Genomic DNA, 22,341 nt, shown 5'->3' with positions numbered 1-22,341 from the left:
TGAAGAGCCCGCCCAGCCAAGATGATCCCTTCTCTGGGGACCGCTGGTGGTGTCCTGCCCCAGATCCCGGGCTCCAGCAGATGGGAGAGTGGCCCCCGGCTGAGCCCGGCCAGAGTGCTGCAGAGGAGGTGAAGAGGCGCCCATTCTGGATACTGGAGTTACTTGCCTTCACCCTTGTGCACTCTTGACTGTCTTAGGAGAGAAAGACCTGGTGGAGGGCCTTGGCGGGCAGGCAGGACGCTGGACCGCGGCCCTTCTCTGGCACCTATGCCCCTGCCCCTGGCAGCACTATGAGCCAATTTCAGGTGCCCCTGGCAGTCCAGCCGGAACTGCCAGGCCTTTATGACTTCCCTCAGGGCCAGGTGATGGTAGGGGGTTTCCAGGGGCCTGGGCTCCCCATGGCTGGGAGCGAGCCCCAGCTCCGAGGGGGTGGAGATGGGCGAAAGAAACGAAAACGGTGTGGTACCTGTGAGCCCTGCCGGCGGCTGGAGAACTGCGGGGCCTGCACCAGCTGCACCAACCGCCGCACGCACCAGATCTGCAAACTGCGCAAGTGTGAGGTGCTGAAGAAGAAGGTGGGGCTTCTCAAGGAGGTAAGTGGGCCCTTGCTCGGCCGCCCTGCCCTTACCACTGACCGCTGTTCTCCCAGGGGCTTGTCGGACACCGTTCAGCCCGTGCTTCCGTTCTCATCCTTTCCGTCTAACTCTGGATGGGGCCGTGGGCCCGAGCGGGCTTGTGCTTCTTTGCCGGGCTGATGGTTTGAAAGCTAGAGGAACCAGGGAGTGGGGGCTCCGGCCAGCACTCTCATCTCTGATGTTTGCATTTGATGCAGGACACATCCAGCCTTATTTCTAGAAGTTTTTTTGTCCTGCTTGAAGCCTCAGGTGTACTTCAGGGTCACACCAATGCTTGAGTGACATGGGGAGTGTTGGTGTCAGGTAAGGGGTAGAGACTGAGGGATTTGGAAAGAAAGATTTGGGGTGATAGGGTGGTTTTATGCTGCCCTGATGGAATGGGATGGGCCCATCATTCTTCTCAGAAAGACAGCAAGAGCGCCAGCTGGAACTGGAAATTTAATGACAACCCATGATTTGGGTTCCCCTGCTGGACTGAAGTACTTCTGGAGGTCAAAGACTTTTCTTTATCTCTTGTGTTCTCAGGACCCGGCCCTGTTCCTTGACATGTAGTCGGCACTCGGAGACTAATGGAATGAATGAGTGAATGAATAAATGATGTACTTTTGAGACCCTGTCAAGCCCAGGAAAGAGTACTCCCTTTATCTGGAATAGGGGGATGGAGGAAAGGAGGAGCGGGGACGAGATGAAAGGGGAAAGTGGAGAGGTAGTGACCCTGCACTAGCCATCTTTCCCTTCTAGTTGGGTGGCGGGCTGCCAGCACGAGGTTGGTGGCAGCCTCGATAGCGGAGAGTTGGCAGGAGTAGTGATGAGCAAAGTTGAGCAGCACGGGAGGAGCGGCGGAGCGGCTGAGGTCGCTCTAGGCAGCGGAACTGGCGCTGGACAGAGCCGGCGGCCTGCGCTGTCTGCGGGGCTCCTCCGCTCAGCCACTGATTTGTCCGAGGGCCTGTCTTCTCCCTGGGGAAATGGAGGGGTTGCGCTTGATGGCCTTTGAAGCCCTTTCCAGCTGGGCTGGGAGCAGCCGCGCTTCTGAGGGCTAGGGCACCTGTGGCTTCTACGGGCTGGCGGCTGGTGCTCGGGATTTCCCTGACCGCTGAGCGCCCAGCTGTGCCGTGAGCTTGATGGGGCTGTGGTCCCGTGGCTGGATAGGAAGCTCCAAGTGTCGGGGGCAGGGAAGTGGGTGTCGCTGGGATGTTTTTTGCTCTTTTAACCTTCTGTCCACTCCCTGTGGAAGCTGCCTGTCACGACCCAGGACCACAGGCTCTGTGCTTGACTTCCCCGGTCTCTGGTTAAAGCAGGCAGCTCCCCACTCCAGCCTGGGAGACCACGTCCACCCCCTGTATGTTGCTGGTGCCTTGGGGAGTTGGCATCCTGATGGTGTGGGGCCCTGTGGGTCCCTTTCTGAAAGTGGGGAGAAGAGCAGGGGTAGGCTTCACTGCTTGGCAAGAGATCTGCTGTTCTGGTGTAAGGAAGACCTGCTCAGTCTACTTTGAAAGCTTGGTTCCCTTGGTTGCTTCCTTCAAGCGTTCACCCTCCCTCCACTTATGTTTCACTCTACTTCTCCTGTGATCAAACCCGAGGAGCAGGGGGGCTGATCTTTCCAAGTTGGATGGTCCTGGAACCAGTGGCACTGTCGAACCATGTCTGAGCTTTTCTTAGGGCAGCACCAGTGCGGCATAGCCGAGTGAAGGGGGCGGGGAATGAGGCCAGGGTCTTTGTCATCCTTGTGCCTAAGCTGCTGGCCTGGGCAGCCCGGTGATCATGGTTCAAATACAGGGATCTGGCTTCGCTGAGGCTTAGAGACCGCTCTGCTGAGAGATCTGTATCTCTGTGGACCTCTCCATGGCCGGCTGCCCCTGTAGGCCCCCAGCATCTGGGACTGGTGTCCCAGGTGTCCCAGGACAGAAGGTCCGCATACGGGCATGTAACCAGTGCTGGCCCACCACAAAGCTCTCCCAGTTTCTAGAGAAGTAATGGAAAGTGGACAATTGGAGTGAGCTTTTTTAGACTTGTTTTAAGCATAGAACCTTTCAATTTGACGTTCAAAATGTGTTTTCTTTTATAAAATGAGAGTGCTGATGGAAAATGGGTCTATTTTTTTAAAAAAGTCTTTACTTGGTAAAATACAAGATGGTAACTAGTAGCTTTAGATCTACAACTTTTTTTTTAATGGGTCTGTGAAAGCTGAAAGCGTGAGACCACTGTCCAGACCATGCTGCATTTAATGAGCGTATCTCTGGCATAGTCAAGGAACTGAGAAATACCCCGAGAGGCTCTGCTTGCATGACTGAGCCAAGGAACCAGCCCCGCATTTACCAGCCCCAGGGGGACTGCTGGGACCTTAAGCATTAGACCTGAGCAAGCTTGTAGCAGAGGGAATGCGTCCTGGGATTGGGGAGGTTGGGAAAGGGGAAGACATATTACTGACATCTGGGGGTTTTTTTTGGTTTTGGCTCAGGAATGGACCTTTAGAGTTTGGCTCTGATTCTTCAGGTGGGGCAAGACACAGCATCCAGGAGTCTCTTGAGAACCAGTCCATCTCCTTGCCTCCCTGCTCCCTGGCATTTCTTCTTCTAGGCCCCTTTTTCTTCCATCCCGTCTCCACCTCCCCCTGCCTCCTTTGAGCTGTCTACTAACAGCTTCCTTGTATCATTCTGTAAAGGGGGGATGTTATCTTGGGCTTCCCGTCTTTCTTCTCTTCTCCTCACTCTTTTTTGTAGTGTGTGTGTGTGTGTAGGGGGAGGTCCTGTGGAGCCCCTTCTCTCAGAAAAGAAGTTCATTATTTTAAGACTAGAGATCGCTCCCAGGGATGGGCCCTCCCACCAGAGCCAGGTGACTGCTCTCTGGGACTGAACGTGAGGTCGTCTGCCTTGACGTGGTTCATTCCTGGACTGAGGTCTTTCTTCCTAATGGCAGGAAGGATTTAGGTCCTAGGCTGATGTCTGAGGCTGATAGTCTTCACATTCTTTTTACCTGAGTGGTGACTTGTAGCACAACGAAGATGCCTAATTAGAAAAGTAGGGTTTGGTGGGTGTGGAGACAAAGTAGGTCTCGGACCCCAAAGTAAGCACTATACTGCTTACTGTCTTGAGCACTGGTGTCTCTCTTTCTCTCTTTCTCTTTTTTTTAAAAGTAGGCTTCATGCTGGGCATGGAGCCCAACGTAGGGCTTGAACTCATGACTCGGAGTTCAAGACCTGAGTTGAGCTTAAGAGCTGACACTTAACTGACTGAGCCACCCAGGCGCCCCTTGAGCATCGGTTTTTTAGTTGTCGGATGGCGTGACCCTTCTCTGCGGGGTTGTTGTGAGGATTAATGGAGATTAATATATGCATAATGTCTGGCACATAGTAGGTAATCAATAGACGGGGACAAAACATTCCTAGAATATCTAGAGAAGATGGTTGGGAGGGAACTCAAACTCTGAGGGGTGGCCATGGGTGAAAGAAACGGAGACAGTGTGGTGTCTTTATGCATAAGCAATTCTGTATTAGTTAGTCTCTGAGTGGTAATTGTAGAGATATAATACAAATTAAGTGTTTATCTCTAGACATCTTGTAGCTTGCTCACAGAAGAACTCTGGAGCCGGGCTGAAGGAGGGAGGAGTTTGCCAGCCTCTGTGCTGGCGGAGGAGGCTGGACACCCGGGGGCCGGGACCTGCTGTGGTCTTGGGCCTGACTGAGAAGTTGCTCATGGGTGAAGGCACTAAACACCTGATAGGAAGGGTCGGAGAATAACTATTAATGGAAAAAAAAATCCAAACCCTCCTTAGAAAAACATGTGTATGAGGTGGGAAGCTCGACTGAGAACATTGTGGGTGAAAACGAAGAGAAATGGGAAGATTATATATATATAGTGTGAAAACACTGTATGGCTCTCAGCCACGTGGCTTCAGTGGCTCTCTCTGCCAGTTTTGAGACAAGATACCTCAGCGTTGGGGACCCCTCCACAGCATCAGAATACCTGTGAATTCTTGCCTTGCCTGTCACTCTGTGTTTCTGAAGACAGAGGCTGGGAGGAGGGGTGTTCTCGGGCTGGCACCAGTTCCCACCAGCAAGGGGAGAATTGACCTGTAAAACAGAGGTGATCAGATCCATTATTGAGAAAGGAACCCCAGCTTAGCGTCTGTGAAGCCGGAGTGAAGGCTGGGCAAGGACAGGCATTGGCCACAGAGTTTAGAATTTTTTTTTACAAATGCAAACAGTTTTTAACCCCATGGCCACAGGCTCTAAAAGGGAACTTAGCAGGAGGGATAGGATTGCCCCCCCTCAAAAGGAAATGCTGACAATACAGCCCCTGAATGGTGCCCCAAGGAGGATGGTGGTGGGACTGAGGGAGAACTGAGCCATCTGGGTGGCTGTGCGGGCTGCTGTTGAGTGAGCGTGGATGGTGGAAGGCCACGCTCCATATGTGGAAAGGGGGTGCGTGTCGCTGAGGGCAGATTCAGGAGTGGTCTGACCCCTTAAGAGGAGTGACAGGAAGTCCAGTGGCCAGAATGTGCTGAGGCTGGTGGAAAATACCCAAGACAATAAACGTCTTGTGTGTACTCCTCCCGCAAGAACGAGAAGGAAGAGTAGGCTTACAACTTCGGCTGCATAGCTGGGGACAGAGAACACCTACTGGGGCCCTGCTGTGTGGGGAGGAGTGAGCTTGGGGAAGACTGCACGGTGTGCTTGTGTGCTTGGGGAGGGAGAGCCTGTCCGCTGCTTCAGCCTGAGTGTGAGCCATTGGCTCCCTACGGAACAGTCACCTGCGCTTGCAGAGTGACAATCTTTATGCAGTCACGGTGGCTGAAAGAGGGCTGAAAGACTGGAGACAGGCAAAAGGTCCCAATTTTGCAGAGATTTGGGAAATTATGAACACATAAGCTTGACTTCTGTTTTGGCCCACTCCAGAGCAGATTGTTCAAAAGGTGGTTTGTGAGACTAGAAAGGCAGGTGGTGAGCTCTGGGGAGTGGGGTTGGTCCCTATGGCTCTTTATAAAGCTGCCCAGCCAAATTAATAGATCTGGTTTTCTGCAAATAAATGATGGCATCTCCTGCAGCTTCTTGGACAGATCAGAAGGCCAGCTTTTTATTTAAAGTCATCCTGAAGAGAGGCCACTTCATAGCCACCTCGTTCAGTCTCTTTATCAACCGTGTGGCCCAGGGATTCCACTTTGCCATCCCCTGGGCTCCACTCTCAGGGATTCTGATTTAATTGGTCTGTGGTGAACCTAGTCAGGCTGGGGCTCCCCGGGTGCATCTAATGTGTCGTTAGGGTGGAAATTCGCTGATGCAGATGAGAGACCGAGGCAATGGGCGCCCGCTTGGGCTCTTCTAGCGCCGGTTGCTTGCTTGCCCTGCGTCTCAGAGAATCTGAATGCCTCGTGACCAGGTGTCCTCTGTGCCTGTCAGTGGACCAGCAGCACTGGCGTTACCTGGGAGCTTGTTAGAGCTGCAGAATCTTGGGCCCCACCTAGGACGTACTGAATCAGAATCTGTGCTTTAACCAGATTCCCAGGTGATTTGTATGTGCATGCGGTGTGAGGAGCCGATCTTCAGTACTTGTGTGATTGGGAAAAGGGGGTGGAGCTTGGAGAAGGGGCCCTAAGTAAGTCTGGATGAACAGGTAGACAACTCTAGTTGCCAAGAAGAGTAAGGAAGATGACCCACTTGTTTTTCTTTTCTTTCCTCTCTCTTTCTTTCTTTTTAAGATTTATTTATTTCAGAGAGTGTGCATGTGGGTGCACATACACAGGGTGTGGGAAGGGGCAGGAGAAGGAGAGAGAAACTTAAGCAGACTTGGAGCTGAGTGTGGGGCTCCACAGACATGGGGCTCGATCTCACAACCTTGAGATCACGACCTGAATGGAAACCAAGAGTCGGATGCTTAACCAAGTGAGCCACCCAGGTAGCCCCAACCCAACCCATTTCTTTGCCCTGCAGATCAGGGAGATAAGGAACCTCTTGAGATTTACTTTAGGTTTATTCTTGTTCTTCTGGAACCTATTACCTTCTAGTCTAGTGAGTTATCAATAAAACCCCTTAAGAACTTGTGGAACTAGTGTGTGTGTGTTTTGAGAATAGTCAGGAGAGGGCTCTCGGAAGATGTCTGCTGGTAAGCAGCCTGACAGGATCTTGGAGCCCATGAGAGTAGTAGATGGTGGTGGTTGTGAAAGAGGGGTGTGTTTATAGAACCTTGGATCTTATGGGAGGGTTTGGAGACTTATGGAGGAGAAGACATGTGTACCATCTTCCTAAGATGCCTGTTGGTATTGGTGTGAGATGTTGGTGGGGAGTAGGAGTGTCAGCTCTGGGCGTGGGGTGGAGTGGTGAGGGCTGTGGTGCAGGTATTAAGTTGAATGATAGAACAAGGGGTTAAGTGGGGGTAGTCTGGAGCAATGGGCCCCAGCCAGAGCTGATGGAATCTAATCAGTGAATCCAGAATCTTGTACTTGAAAAACTAAAAGAAACTGAAACTAAAAGAAAAACTAATACACAGGTAAGGAACCCTGGTTTCCTAGCAAGTAGGAAGAGCTGAAACTCCAAAAGCATTGTTGACAGCCTCTCTTGAGATCTGTCAGAATGGTCACATGTAGGATAACTGAAGGAAATAGGGCTGTTCAGCTTGGCAGTGAAGAATGCCAAGGTGAGTCTTATGTGAAAGAGGGAATTTCTATGTGTAGAGGAGTGTGCAGAACTTTTAGTAGTGGATGGAAATTATAAGCAGGGAGATTGAACCTGTGTTAGAAAAAAGAATTGTCTAGGGGTGCCTGGCTGGCTTAGTCAGTGAACATGTGACTCTTGATCTCAGGGTCATGAGTTCAAGCCCCACTTTGGATATAAAGCTTACTTTAAAAAAAAGAAGAGAAAAATAAATGTCTAACATTTACAGCTGTTCCAAAAATGAAGAGCCAGCCCTGAGAGGGAGTGCCTCTCCTGTGCCTGCACATGTCTGGGGAGAGGCTGGGTGCTGAATGGGAGGGATGTCATGAGGACATCCTCTGTCAGGTGGGGGCTTCCATGCTTGGTGTCTCCTGTTGAGACTGTGAAGTATAATATCAGGTCTGTTTTCATATTACTTAGACAATTACTTTGCAGAAGAAACATTGCTCTTAGTAAAAGTTTTTGGTCAAGTTATAGACAGTCTTAAACCTAGACCTAATCTCAGACCTGTGTTGGAATAAAGTCTGCAAACTTTCTGAAAATGTCTGCCAAATAATGTGTGAAGGTACTGGGGAGCAGGCCCGTGGTTTTCAGCAGATTCTCAGTAATACTCATGGACTCCCCAGATTTAAGAAATGCACTCTTTCTGAGCTGTCTAGTATGGTAGCCATTAGCCCTGTGTGGCCATTTATATTTAAATTACTTAAAATGGAATAAAACCAAATTCAGTAACTCAGCTGTACTAGCGACCCCTCAGTTGCTCAGTATGCACATGTGGCCATGTGCCCAGGATAGCACAGATAGCGAATGTTTCCATTACTCTGAAAAGTTCTGTCGAATACAGAGTTTCCCTGTGTGATCTCTGGACCCTCACTGAAACCTGTAACTGGGTTGGGGACAAAGTTGTTTTTGCTGGCGGCTCTCAGAAGAATATACTGGATTGGGATCCCTGTCCCCACCCCACCTCCAAGGTAAGCGGGGAGGGGTTTGGAAGGGGCTGGTGCTTTCCTAGGCTAAAACAAACACACCCTGAAGCTCATCATCACTTCTTCTAGAAGGCATGGGCTGTGTTTTACGGGGGAAAGAACAATAGGAATGAGGCGTGGCTCCCCACCCAAAGGCTGTCTCTGAAGCTCCCAAGGGGGAAGTGGCCTTTCCCACCCCCAGTCTTGACCACCCGGAGCTGTGCCTGTGTTTACATCTAGCCCTGTTGTCTCCTTTTTGCCTTGGACCTCCGACTGGTTGAAAGACCACATCAGGGGTCTCAGGAGTTGTCACTAATTCCCCCTCCCCCTCCCCATCACTTCTTCACAGCTCCTTTGTGGATCGAAGGTAGGACGCTCAAGAAGAGAGGTGTTGGAAAGGAAGGGCACCCCATCATCTCCCTTGAGTGCTCTTTCAGCCTGGCCAGCAGCCCGGGGAGGGTGGTGGTGGTGTTGAGGGCTGCGGTGGGTCTCTACCTGAGTGTGGCCCGTGCAGGGCAGAGGCTGCTGCCGTGCTCGCCATGGACACACCCCATGGGGCCTCATCTCCCATCATTTGCCTAAGAAATCCCATTGCCCAAGTTTTTAATTAGTTTTTGAGGGAGAAGAGAAAGCTGGCACCTGACTTTTGGGGTGACTGGCTGGCCTGCAGGTGACCTTGGGCCTGGGGCTTGCTGGCTTGCATCAGGTTGTACAAGTTCTTCCTCCACTGCCGGCTCTGACCCGTGTAAGTGCCAAGTCCAGTGACCACCCCTCTCCCCCTAGCTGGGGAGGCTGCAAACAGAGACGCTGCTGGGAGTGCAGCAGTTCCGGACCTTCCAAACGGAAGGGGAGCTGCATTGAGTGAAGTCCTTTGGGGGCGTTTACCAGAGGGCATGTGCCCCCTCAGCCCCCCACCCCTCCTCCACAGAGCTGGAGGAAGCCTCAGGAAGGAGTGTGGGGATGTTGGGTCAATAACAAATACCCAGACACTGGGCTAGATCGAGTCTGTTCTGCTCCAGAGCCATTTAGGCTGGAAGAACACGGACTGGCTCATTCGGGTCTCCTCTTTTCCTCCCTTCAGGGATTGCTCTGCTCTTTAAGGGTATGCGTTCATGCCCCAGTATGGTGTGGGGCGTCAGAAGCCCTGGTGCTGGGACAAGGAGGAGCGGTACCTCCCCGGAATGTTCCTCGGGTCCCGGGATGGGCAGTGGGACTGGCTGCGGGACTGGCAGTGTCCCCTGTGCTGGGGGAGGGCCGTCACTCCCTCCGGCACTGGCTTCAGTTTCCCAAGCCGGAAGGCATCTGCTTTGACTCGCAGACCGCGAGTTGCCTTCCCAGCCTCATTCAGCGCAAGTCTCGCCTGGGACTGTCCAGGCGCTGGAGCCTCAGCTGCGGGAAGGAGGAGGCAGCGCTTGCTCTGTCCTTAATGAGCTCACAGTCTGGGGAGGGAGACAAGCGTGGAAACAAATAATTACAGGACAGGCTGCCAGGGCTGTGAGGGAGGAGGGACGCCTGGAGGGCAGAGACCAGCCTTACTCACCTTTGGGCCCATGGGGAAGGGAGGAGATATGTTCCGAGAGTCTCAGTGTAGCCATAGGTGTAGGGTGAGAGGGCTTCCAGGAGGAAGGGGGCATCTTGCCTGAGTCTGAGGTGTGTGGAGATGCTTCTTGAATGCTCACGACTGGTGTGGAAGGACTGGACTGACTGCAAGGGACCCCTGAGGGTATTCCTAGGTCCTCCAGGTGGTAGGTAAGATGCTTTGTGTGAATTCCTCTTGGAAGTCTTTCGTGGGTGGGCGCTGTCCCTGGGTTTCTTTTTTTTTTTTTTTTAAAGATTTTATTTGTCAGAGAGAGAGAGAGGGAGAGAGCACAGGCATACAGAATGGCAGGCAGAGGCAGAGGGAGAAGCAGGCTCCCTGCCGAGCAAGGAGCCCGATGTGGGACTCGATCCCAGGACCCTGAGACATGACCTGAGCCAAAGGCAGCGGCTTAAGACACTGAGCCACCCAGGTGTCCCTGGGTTTCTAAACTACTCAGCATTCCTGTCCCACCTCTCTACCACCTCTTAAGGTCTCTTGTTGTTTGCTTGGATCCTGGAACATTTGGTGGCCCAAAGCTGTTGAATTTGGGGTGGGGAAATAGACTCTAAGACTTTCTCCCAAGCTTCGAGGAGGCGTGCGGGGTCTGGGCAGAGCTATAGCCTCTGTCTGCTAGCCTGGGGGGCCCAGGTGTGTTCTGTTTGTGAGTAGGGAAGTCTGCAGGCAGGTGGGCGGGTGGAGGTTTTGGCTGGCTCCGACTGTGTTCCCTCGGACGCTGCTGGGTACTTGGGTTCAGTCTGTCTCTGCTGCGTCTCTAGTCTCCAGGAGAAGCACCTTTTCTCCTCCTCCTCCTCCTCCTCCTCCTCCTTGTGATTGCTGTTGACACAGACTTCCGCTGCCAAAGCTAATTGTGAGCCCTGATCAGTGAATGAAGGCAAAGGCAGTTCCCATGACAACCGCAAAGAGTTTCAAATATAGGGGATGATGTGTGTGATGGGCTGCAATTACTTGGGTGGAAATTGATGCATGGACACCGGGGACTTCAAACATAGGCTCTGAAGGTGGAGGGGGTATTGGGTTTCTTTGGCAGGATCTTTTGTGTGGTAGAGAGGGAAGGAAAGGAGGGTACAACTTCCCCCACAGTTGATTTCAGGTGCCTTCCGGGTGTGGTATGTTGGGCAAAACCCCTCAGGGGCTTTGGAAAGGCATGACTCCAGCCATTCCGGTGGGGGGGAAGCAGGACCCCCAGACTGACAAATAGTAGTACCAAGTGTCAAATGAGAAACATTACAAGTGCTGTCGGCTGGCAGAGGACTGGGGTAACCCTAGAAGGCTTCCTGGAGGAAGTAGGTCTTGAACTGAGCTTTAAAGTAAAGCCTGTGGGGAGTGACCTCATTCAGGACACAGCTATGCCAGAGAAGAGAACTTTGTCTATTCTCTGCCAGCACTAAAAGGGGTAGGTTGATAGGAAAATCCTAGAACTACCCAGAGCAGCCCCCACTGTATCAGTGCAAGTGAGGGGATGACAAGAGCCCTGCTCAGTCATTTTCTAGTTGTGTGACCTTAGGCAAGGTGCTTAGTCTCCCTGTCAGTGGATTTCTCTATCGGTAGAATGGGTGTGAATAATTCCTGTTTCACTGGTTGATTTTGAGGATTAAATAAAATTGCTATACCATGCTCCAAGTATGGGGCCCTGCATGGGGTTGACGTTTGGTTGATGTTCCTGCATGTGCTCCTGAATCTGTGTCTGCATGTGTCCCCATCCCCTAGTCTTGGTGTAACTGTGTGGTTTCTGGCCTGGGGGTACCCATGTCACTGCGGTTCTCAGTGTTGGGGTCATTTGTGTGTTCTGAGAGTGAGCAAATCCATCTGCCTCTCCTCAGTGGGGATGGCTGTGGCCCTATTCCTCTTGTTGGGAGTATAGTGGGACTGCGGTCATGGCAGCCCCCAGGGGGCCCAAGGACATCTGGGTCAGTCACTGAGAAGTCCAAAATGCAGAAAGAGGGGCCAGTAGAAATAGGAGAGGGTTGGCCGTGGGGTGTGAAGAGTGTCTCTGCTAGGAGCGTGGGCCCCTGACTCCAGGTGCTTCAGGAAAGGGCAGAGGGCCCGTGTGGGACAGAGGTGGAGGCAGGTAGACTACCACAGGCTCTTCTTGGGTATCTTCAGGCTGCTGGGGGTGGGGAGCCAGGACTGGTGGGTGGGGTAGGACTGAGCTGGCACTGGGAGCCAGGACCGGTGGGTGGGGTAGGACTGAGCTGGCACCAGAGTGGTGGGTCAGACAGTCAGGGTGGCTCCTGCAGGCTGGGGAGGAAGACTGGTGCGGGCTGAATGAGGCTGAGGCTCAGCTCTAGCTCAGTCTGAGCAGGTCTGCCCTCCCAGGAGAGCAGGTGTCCCTCTGATCCTTGGGGACCTCAAAGAGAAGGTCAACCAGGAGAGTGGACTCCACATTTCAGTGCCCAACCCCCTGCCTCTCCACCCTCCCTGCCTAGAAACTTAGCACATTCCAGCTCTGTGCAGAGCCTAGTAAAGTGGGGAAGACCGGGCCCCCGCCCACGTGGGGAAGACGCCGTGTAAATAAATAACTGTGCTTGGTTGTGAGTGGTGCTCTAGGAGAGGCTGTGAGCTGTGCTGTGAGGCCCCAGAGGAGTGGGGGATGCTCGCGGGGGCTAGAAGAGCTGGGAAGGCCGCCCAGGGAGGGAACAGGCAGAGGAAGCCCAGCACTAGGCAGGGGAGGGGAAAGGGGAGAGGAACCAAGTCAAGGAGCAGCTTCATGAAGTCTCTGAGGCATGAAAAACTTTACTATTCTCAGACCCATAGCTGGAAGGGAAGTGGTTAGGTTCAAATGACCCTGTCCCTTTTTGCATTTCCCTGGGGTTGGCAGAGAAGGGGGCAGTTAGAGAACTGGAACGAGAAAGGCCTAGATTGGAATTCTAGCTCCCTTCTCACCAGCTGTGTGTTGCCAGGCAAGTAACTTACCATCTCTCAGTCCACTTCCCCATTAGAGGCTGTGTGTGGAGTAAGTCAGATGCCCAATCGGATGCTCCTATGGCGTCACTGGCTCGGGGCCTGGGACAGAGCAGGGACTCGAGAACCTGTGGCAGCCACAACAGCTATTAATTGTCACTGTCCAGGCAGTGTTAGTCACTCTGATGGGGCAGCAGAAGGTGTGTGGGGCGGGGGTGGGGGGCCAGGGGTGGTGGGGACCAGGATAAAGAGGGCACTTCTCTTGGCCAGGTCAAAGTAAGAGCTTTGGGGGTGCAGAAGCCATTTCCTATCTTGAGCCATGGTTTGGGACATTGCTCCTTGCCTCGCCTTGTTACCTACACTGGAGAGGAGCCAGCTGGGCTGCCCTTTGTCCCCAGGGGTGAGGCAGGTGTGGGCCCTGGTGCTTCTTGGAATCTCCTCACCAGAGCCCGAGACGGCTTGTCCCATTCAGAGTATCAGCGCAGGACACCCCGGAGGGGGCAGCAATCGGGCAGGTAGCAGAGCTCCTCTGAAACAGAGGCTCCCAAGAGTCCTAACCAGTTCTACCAGCTGCCTCTCCCCTGGGGCTCGGTGTCTTCATCTGTGAGATGAGAAGTGGCCCACGGTGAGCTCCCCCCGAAATTCAGAGTGCTGGTGGCTCGCTCTGCTCAGTCATGCGGTGGGCACCATGCTACCTTTCTCTGTAGAATCCTCCGGACTGCGCAGGGCTTCGCTGGTATTTGTAGTTCCATTCTACAGAGGAGCCAAGTGAGACTGAGAGGTAAAGTCACACGCGGTGCTGTGGCTGGATAGTGATGGAGCTGGGAACTGGACCAGACACGTGAGTGCCAGATTCTGTGGCTGGCCCTTTCCCGCAGAGGTAGAGATTTTGGGGTGTTCAGCTCCAGGGAGGGTTAGGGTACAGCAGGATGTGCCCGGGATGCCCAGGAAATGAAATGAAATGAAATCCCCATCCTGTTCTTTCTCCTCCTGCTGTTCTTTTAGTCTCCTGGGTGTTACAGTGTTCGAAAACTCAGAGTCTAGGAAGTGAAGCCCAGACCTCTTGGGGTCCTGATCACCTCCTCTCCTCAGCCTTTTCCCAGGGCTGGGAACCCCTGAGGTCTAGGACCTGGAGGGCCACCCTCTGTGGCCTTTCTGAGAGAAGAGGAAAGAAACATCCTTGTCGTGGTGGCGCTGGAGGCTGTCTGGCTGGGGTGGGGTATGTTCAGGCATGAGGGATGAGTGATCCAGGGTAAGGTGTGGGTGTTTGTGTGTATGGGGAGGGCAGGGCTGACTTGGTGAGGCTTTGAGCCACAGGCAGTGTGGGCTTCAAGCAGTCTCTTTTCTGAGGTGGGCGCTAGAGGGAGGGAGGAGCAGGACTGTGTAATGGTTCAGAGTCTCGCTTTAGAGCCAGATGGGTCTGGCTCGGAGTCCCAGCTCTGCCCTGTTCTAGCTGTTGTCACCTTGGGTAAGTTCCTTTGCTTGTCTTGCCTTGTTTCCTCATCTGCAAAAATGCGGTAAAGGTTCACACTGCCAAGACTTTTTTCTGTTTCTTTTTTTTTTTGGAAGATGAGGGGGGCTGTCACCCCTCCTGCTCTTATCCCAGCACCCGGCACCGGCACTGTCCTGGCTGCTGCTAGGATGAGGTATTATGCTGGTGTCCTCGGGTTAGAGTGCTGCTGCGAGGGGGTGGGGGGCGGGGAATCCCACCAGTCCACCCAGCTCCGCTGGACGCGGTCTGTCCTCTCTGACCCCGGAGATGCAGAGGACGTCCTGGGTATTACCTTCAGGGTCCCCTGCTTGGGAGGAAGCGAGATGCCCCGGGATCCCCCGCCTGCCGGGGAGCGGCGGCGGCCGACCTGGGCAGCAGCCAGCGCAGCTCCGCGGCACCCTTGGCTGCGCCCCCGCCTCCCGGCTGGGCAGGTCCAGCCCCCGGCGGCCCTGCCCCCGCCCGGCGGGCCACGGGGATTGGCTGGCGAGCGCGCCGCCCCCTCCACACCAGCCTCGCCGGCGGCGGGGAGGGGAGCCAAGCCGGCAGCTGGCCGCCGCCTCCTCTGCAGTGCCTCCCTCCGTGTGCTCCGGCGGGGATAATGGGAGGCCCGCCGGCCGCTGCACCAGAGGAGGCCGGCCGAGGTAGAGCGGGCAGGGCGGGGAGAGACGAGGCCAGACAGGACGCGGGAGGAGGGGCAGTGCCCTCCTGGATCTCGGGAGGGTGGAAAAAGGAGAAATGAAAACAAAAACACAGGAAGGCGAAGGAGCCCATCCACCAAGAGTCTGGGCGGCAGCTGGAGGCAGGAAGATGGTCCCTGCTCTCCGTTCTTTCCGAGGCCCCCTCCCTCCCATTCTCGTCCTTGCTCTGCAGCGGTGCTGGGGGTGTGCAGCAGAAGGACTTCGCTGCTTTCCTGGTGTCTGCCGGGCTCATCAGTCTCTCTGGCTTCTTTTGCAGGTGGAAATAAAGGCTGGTGAAGGAGCCGGGCCGTGGGGACAAGGGGCTGCTGTCAAGGTACCTTGTGCGCGCGCGCATGTGTGTGTGTGTGTGTGCGCGTGTGTGGTGGGGGTGAAGTGTTTGACTGGATTGGATAAAAATAAAGGGTCTCCTCTGGTGATCCCTTAATCTCCCACTGTGTGTGTAGCAGCAGCCGAGGGGGAGGGGTGGCGGGGGTGTGGGCGACCAATGAATTCTCAGGCCTGTGTGGGTTTTGTTTGGATTCTTTTTGCTTTCTCAGCTGGATGGTTTGGGTTCAGTTGGGATTGGGTTTGTTGAACTGTGTGTGTGTTGTGTGTCTGTGTGTGTATGTGTGTGTGTGTGTGTTTAAGACATGCAACCCACTCCCCACTCTTGCCTCTGGAAATCTCTAGAGAATGTCCCTGGTGCTGTTGGTTTGCGTCCAACCTGCAGAAATCCCGGGGCGCCGGGGTGGGGGGGAAGTGTAAGGGGGGAGGGGGGGTTGTGCTCCTGAGTCTGAAGCTGATAGGGTGTCATTAGTCATGCTGCTGTCACCATGGAGATGGCTGGAGAGGAGAGGAGGTGGTGGGGGTGAGGATATTTTGGGTAGGGTGGGGGCTGATGCAACATCATGACTGGGAATCCGGCGGGCGGCTGTTGTTACTCTGTGCGGCTGGGTGTCTGGGGGACTGGGAAGGGAATGTTACCAGGTGCGTGGGCAGCAGAGAAGGGGGCACTGTGATCGTCTGAGAGCTGAGACTGGGGTATTTGGGGCAGGGCAGGGCAGAATCTGTCGGGGTATCGGCCATTGCTGGGGAATACAGATGTTCCTCTCGCGTCGGCAAGGACCGGGATCGGTAGGTTTCCTTGAGCTTTGCCCCTCTTTTCAGGGCTGGGGACCCACCGAGTGTTTGGGATTACTCAGCAGTATCCTCTGCTGGCCCCGGGTGGAGAAAACAGAGCAGGAGGCAGCTTCGTGTGCCTGCCTCTCAAGTTGCTGGACAGAGGGGCTGGGGAAGGAGTGTGAGGACTGTCGGGCAGGGGCAGAATGCGGGGAGGGAGCCCGCCCCTGCGCCTGCCTCAGCCCTTCTTTCCTCTTTGGCCCACGGAGCCTGTGGGAATCAGGTTGCTTGGGTAGCAGGTGGGCAAGCTGCTTGAGTCCCCAGACGCTCTTAGACTTTGGTCCCTGGAAATCCTCCTCCCGCTTCCTGGGAAAGCTGTGGGAAGCTCTGTGGAGGTGCTGGAAGTGGCACCCTGCCGCCTCACTGCCTGGGTGGGGACGCCGCTAGGGAGGGGCTCTGCTTCCCCACGTGGGATGGGGGCTCCAGGGCGAGGCGGCTGCTGGGTGGATTGGGAGCCAGGGTGGTTCCCTGGCCTCCTCCCAAGGAACTTGAGGCAAGGAAGTGATTGGGGGGGAGGGCATGGATTTTGCTCCTGAAGCCGTATTCTGGGGGAAGAAGAAGAATGGGTGGGGGGGTGGGCTTAGCTCCTGTGGGGAGTTGGGCATGCCTCCGTGGGGCTGGGAGTGGTGGGTGGCCCCCAAGGCAAGCAGGGGGTGGTTGATATTGGCCGTGCTGTGGGTGCAGAGGAGAGATCTGTGAGCTCACTCGTTCACTTCTCCAGAGCAGAACCCCCGGTTCCACCTCCACTTCCTTCCCTGGCCTCCCACTGCTGACTGGGGGAGCTGTAATCACTGTGCGTGCTGTTGAGGGCTGTGGGCGCTGAGATCATGTGGTGCACCTGTTCTGCCCCCCACCCTGGGGAAAGCAGGACAAGGAGATGAGGACAGATGGGCTCAGGGAGGAGGCAGCTCCCTCCCTCCTCTGTGTCTCCGGCCTTGTCAGCCAGAGCTTCCCTCTGTGCTGGAGGAAGGACTGCTGGCAGGTTTGTTTACTCCCCAATGCACCCCCCTCCTGCCTAGCCATGGTTTCTCTTCTGTTCTTTCCAAGTATGTTCTCCATTTCTCCCTGTCTGCATTCTGCTGGCCCCGCAGTGCTTCTGGAAGCTCTCAGCTTCATACCTCAACCTTTGGTAGTGTGGGCATGTGGCAGAGGCTCCTTGAAAAAGCAGAGGAAGCCTTCCAAACACATCTTCCTCCTTCCCCCTTCTCCGCGTAGAGCCCGAGCTGGCTGTGTTTTTGAAGTTCTGAGACTGTGTCTGTGCTTGTTTTTATTGTTGAGTTGTCTGTCTGAGAATCTTAGCCTCCTCTTGGCCCGGCTTGGGCATTGCCAACAAGCACCAGGATACAACCCCCCCCACCCCCCACCCCCGTTCCTGGTGCTACCTTTCCCTCACATGGAGTTCCTTTAGGTGGCCAGTCAGGTGCTGTGTCCCACATACCCGATCAGGCAGTGTGACCAGATCCTCTTCCCTCAGCAGGTCTTGATGTAGGAAGATGTGTTTGGTGCGTGAGCTCATTCTGAGATCAGGCCAAGACTGGGACACGGGACAAGGGGGCATCACTTGTCATAGTGTGTGTTCCCACAGGATGGGTGCAAGATGGATAAAGCTCATGGGTGAGTGATGTGCAGCAAGCAGGAGGGATCGGCTCGCTGCCGTGTGCAGAGTCTAGCCAGAGTTTCAGGCATATCCATGAGGTAGGGTTTGCGTAATGCCTAGCAGGGGCACAGAGCTGAGCTTGCCAAACGCAGTTAGTTTGTCGTTGTACTGGCTGGTGTGTTATGTGTCTACCCATGATATCCCGAGGAACATGCCATAGCACACACTGTTGCCACCGCCTCCTTCTTGGCAGCCTGGACAGGAGTGAGTGCCCAGTGCCGAGAGCTCCAGGCCACCCCTGCTTTCGGGCTCCCACGCTGCTCCCACGCTCAGCCCCATGGGAATCCTTGACTGGCTGAGGATGTCTGGAAACTATTTTGGGACCGTGCCCGGGATCTCTGCCTCCTGTCTCTCCTCTGGACCACTGCAGAAATGCCCCCTTTGTCAAGGATCTGTGGTCCACACACCGTGGGTGACTCCTAGTTCTTTCTTGCCTGCTCTTCCTACTCTCCAGCCCCTTTGTGGGGTCTGGCAGAAACTTTTTCTCTGAGGTGAGTTTTCAGGCAGCAGTGAACTTGGGGAGATAAGGGCTCAGGTGAGCGGGTCAGGCTAGAGCAGGAAGGGAACCAAACACAGAGTTGCCTTTGGGAATGCCCCCATGCCTGATAAGGATTGCATTTAGAGTCCCAGAGCTCAGCCCCACCTCCTTAGAGACCCCAGCCACATTTGAACCATTGAGAGGACACTGCAGGATAGATGCGTTAGCGGCAGGGAGAGCCTTCCTGCCTGCCACAGTGAGGGGCCCCAGGAGCTGCCCACAGGGATCGTGGTGAGGGCTCCGGTGTCCCACTTGCTGGGTTTGCTGAGGGGGTTCTGGGCTCTGGGCTCCCTCCAGATGCTAGAAATGGGCTTTGTGGTCCTGCCAAGTCCCTTCCCATACCCTTGAGGCTGTAGCAGGGGGTTTGGCTCCTTGGGAGTGGGGGCAGGGAGCATGGGGAGAGGCTTTGTTTTGGCTCAGCTTCCAAGTCTCCCAGCTCTCTTTCCCACCCTGACCTCTTGGGCTTTTGGCCTCATTTCCTCTCACACTCGTGCATCTGGCAGTCAGCTGAGGACTCCCCCTTGTTCCCAGCATGTGTGCAGCTTCTGAGAAGGAGGTGGCTTCCTTAGGGGTTAGTTTAGGAAATAGGGGACAGGAATGTCTCAGACGGTGAAAATCTGTTGAGTATTGTGCTATCTGGGACTGGGATCCTACTCATTTTATCTCCCTTTCCGCCCCCTCCCCTTTATCTTTCAACATTTATGAGCATTTACCGTGTTCCAGGTACAGTAGCAGATCCTGAAAAATAAGTCCTTATTTGCTCTTCACAGTACCACTGGACCCAAGAGACATTGACAATATTACCAAAAATCCTAACTCAGAGTGAGAAAACCAGCACTGGCAAGTTTTGTTTTTTATGCAGTGAAAGCGTTTGATCTTTCGGTTTAGGGCTGTGAACTTGCACGTGCCCCCCCCCCCCCCCCACCAAACCCTTGGCCCCCAGCTGTGCCTAGCTCCTAGCTCTTTATGTTTGCTTTCATCACTGGCTCAGTGGACCTCCAGGGACTTTGCAGGAAGAATCCATATGCCAGCCTTGTTTTGAGTAAGTCAGTGTTTCTGGAAGCTGGTGCTTGCAGATTAGGGTAATGGGGTCAGGAATGAAATGAAAGAGGTGGGAAGACAGCTTAGTTTCGAAAGGAAAGCACTGGTCATAGATGTGCTGTGTCTGAGATTCAGGTAAAGCGGGACAGAAATACTGTGGGCATTCCACCTTGAATCCCGAATTGCCTTCCACTCAGTGGGAGTGTGTGGGTCCTGCAGCCCTTCCTGCCAGGGGGGTTCCCATGGAGACCACCAGCTGAAAGGAGGAAGCTGGGAAGGGCAATTGTCTGTTCTCCTCTCTGTTCCCCGCTCTTCTCCTATGTGGTAGGCGTGGGGACGCTTCCTGTTACTGGACTTCAGTCATCTTTGTGAAATGAAGGGGTTACCCAAAGTTAGTTTTTCTCCAACTAAAGGTGGCAAAGTGACAGTTTTTTTCTTCATTACCAAGATGTTGCAGATGGAAACATAGCCCAGCTTTGTTTGTGCCAAGGAGTTTGCGCATTGTGGTGGACATGGCTCCCCTTGGGAGTTCAGCACCATCCAGACCGGTCCGGGAGCTCCTCTGGGTGAGGTGTGTCCGCGAGCACGCTCTGGCTTGTCACGGCAGGTGCACATAGCTGCGATGGTTTTACAAGTCGTGGGGGACTGGTGAGCCACAGCTTGCGGGCCAGGTCTTGGACTGCATTACTTTTGAACTTTGCTCCTGGGAGAGCAGAGGGTTCTCTGTTTTGACCCCCTCTCCCCCGCCCTTTTCTGGACAGGACCTCTTCTCTCTTCTGTACTGTCCTTCTGGAGGACACGTGGAAGAGTAGAGATCTTGCTATCACAGAGATTCTTTCCCAGTACCTCCAAAGATTTACCCGCCTCTCGGCTTCTGTCGATAAGGATGCCTCCTGTTTGCCCTTACTTTTCTGCGAGTCTCAGATTCTGACGGAGAGGAGGAGAACCTGAAGGGGCAGGAGTGTGTGTGTGTGTGTGTGTGTGTGTGTGTGTGTGTGTGTGTGTTTACTGTGTGCTTTAGAAGACGGGAACAGTTACGGAGAGGCCAGGTCTCGTATAGATGCCGGAGTGGACCTGGACCCTGTAGGACACTAAAGCCCCATGGCGTCATTCAGGGCACCTTGACTTTCAAGCTTTTCCGCTTTGGCGGCTCTCGTTCCTTTAGAGGTATAGCTCTTTTCGTCTTGGGGCTGATCACAAACTCTGCGCTGGTTTCTGTAAGGACAGACGTCCTAATATTTTTGATTGCTAAAGTTTGGACATTTTCTTCCTCCTTTATCCCACTTTCCCCTCTACACACTCTGCAAAGCTTGTTGTTTTTTTCTGCTGAGGATCTTTGGTGTTTTCATTTAGGATGCTAAAGACTAGGCAAAAAAAAGAAAAATAGCCATTTTCTACTACCCCAGCTCCCTTATCCTAGAGGAGAGTGGGGTAGGGACTAAGGCACAGATGACATTGTTCTGCCACAGAAATATTCCTTAAGAGGCAGACATCCCAAGGACAGTAAGATTAGGGTCTGAGCAAATCCTGGTTACTTCTGTGGCCTGGAACTCTTGTGCCCTTGGTGCTTAAGTAATTGGATTTCTCAACCCCGCCTCCAAGCATTTTTCACATGTAATCCTAACCTCTTGGGCTTTGCAAGGGAAACAAAGACATTGAAAGGGTTTGCAACTTGTCCCTGACAGTGAGCTCCTAAACTCCCTGCCCTATTGACTGAGTTTTCCTGCTCTGCCCCTTCTGCAGCACGCACCCACGTCCCCCCCCCCCCCCCCCCCCCCCCCCCCGCCCCCCAGTCTGCTCTCTTAGCCTGTGGGCCTTGGTTCCCAGCCCTGCTACACAGATGGAGTTTACTGAAGGAGCGATTTCTGCCCGTCTGTCGTCCTGTACCTTAGGAAGTTTCCATCCCTGATTCCCGCTGGCTCCTCTGCATAAGTGAAGGAACTAGGGAAACCAGTAACTCCAGCAGAGGCAGAAACAGACCCTGGAAGGGGTCTGGGCTGACAATCCTGTCTGCATCCCCAGACAGATTCTCTCTCCACCACCTTCTCCCTTGAGAGTGGGCCAAGGCCCAAGCCGCCTGGGCCAAGTCATTTCTCTACTGACTTGAACAAGTTCACGCTGGGTGCAGGGAGTACCGTCTGACCCCAGGCTCTGCTGGACCCAGGGTGGAGGGCTGCCTTCCCAAGGGGGACCATTGTTGCCCTCCACCCTGAGCTGTGCAGAGGGCACACAGAAATGGATTTGCTGTGGGTTGGGGCAGGCTGTGCCCCAGAGATGCCCATTCTGTTTTTCCTGGTGCAACACCTCCCTGTCTCTTCTCCTGCTGTGTTCTCCGTCCTAGAACACTGTTCATGGCTTCAGTCCATCCCCACTCTCACCCCTTGTGCTTTGAGCCCAGCCCTAAGTTCTGGGCTGAGCAGAGGGGGCCTTTGAGGGGACTGCTTTGTGGGCTATAAGCCAGGGACAACTCCTGTCAGTCATCTAGGTGCTTATAAGATGCTGTGGGGCTGCTGGGCCATGACAGCTACTGTTTGGGTCAGACCTGTGGCTTCCTCTCTCACACATTTAGTCAGAGTGGTTGCAAGATGAGGGTGGTATGGGGGTCCCAGAGATGAGTTCTGGAGACTCTGGGCAGGTGGTCTGTGTGACATCCCTTCTACACTGGCCCTGCCCCTTGTCCCTGAACCAGGTCCTGTGTGATGGTTGAGCTATACACTGACCTCTGCCCCGTGGCCTTTCTTCTCGCTGTTATTTTTCCTTGGTTTCCTGTTTTCCAGCTGTGGGTTCCCGGTGGTGTCATTTGGACCCTGGGTAGTAGTTAGGGCTTAGCTCTGGGGTTGTGTGGTTGGAGTGGTACATGTCTTGGGGCTGGACTGGCAAGTGGTCCAGAGCATTCTGAACACCTGGCTGGAAGCCAGAGCCCAGGGCTCTGTGTCCAGCTCTTGGGAAGCTCCCCCCAACCCAGCCTTCCAGAGGATGCCTCCTTTATGCGGGGGCATGGTATCCCCCT

General features: G+C 54.3%; 1 protein-coding gene across 2 annotated transcripts in view; it reads left to right on the top strand.

Moving 5' to 3' along the window:
• The first annotated feature begins 290 nt into the window (after nucleotides 1-290).
• Nucleotides 291-22,341, top strand: part of TET3 (tet methylcytosine dioxygenase 3) — a 94,744-nt gene continuing 72,693 nt past the window's right edge. Inside the window, exons 1-2 of one of the 2 annotated variants that reach the window (XM_059405815.1) lie at nucleotides 291-593; nucleotides 15,194-15,250. In XM_059405815.1, the coding sequence (XP_059261798.1) occupies nucleotides 291-593; nucleotides 15,194-15,250 (360 nt within the window). Of the gene's footprint in view, nucleotides 594-14,791; nucleotides 14,881-15,193; nucleotides 15,251-22,341 lie in introns of those variants that run through there. The other variant, XM_059405816.1, reaches the window with a different exon arrangement.

Source organism: Mustela nigripes, chromosome 7, assembly GCF_022355385.1.
Source record: "Mustela nigripes isolate SB6536 chromosome 7, MUSNIG.SB6536, whole genome shotgun sequence".
In the NCBI taxonomy this organism is placed as follows: domain Eukaryota; kingdom Metazoa; phylum Chordata; class Mammalia; order Carnivora; family Mustelidae; genus Mustela; species Mustela nigripes.
The sequence above is the reverse complement of the archived record's forward strand: the minus strand, read 5'-3'. Positions and strand labels throughout refer to the sequence as shown.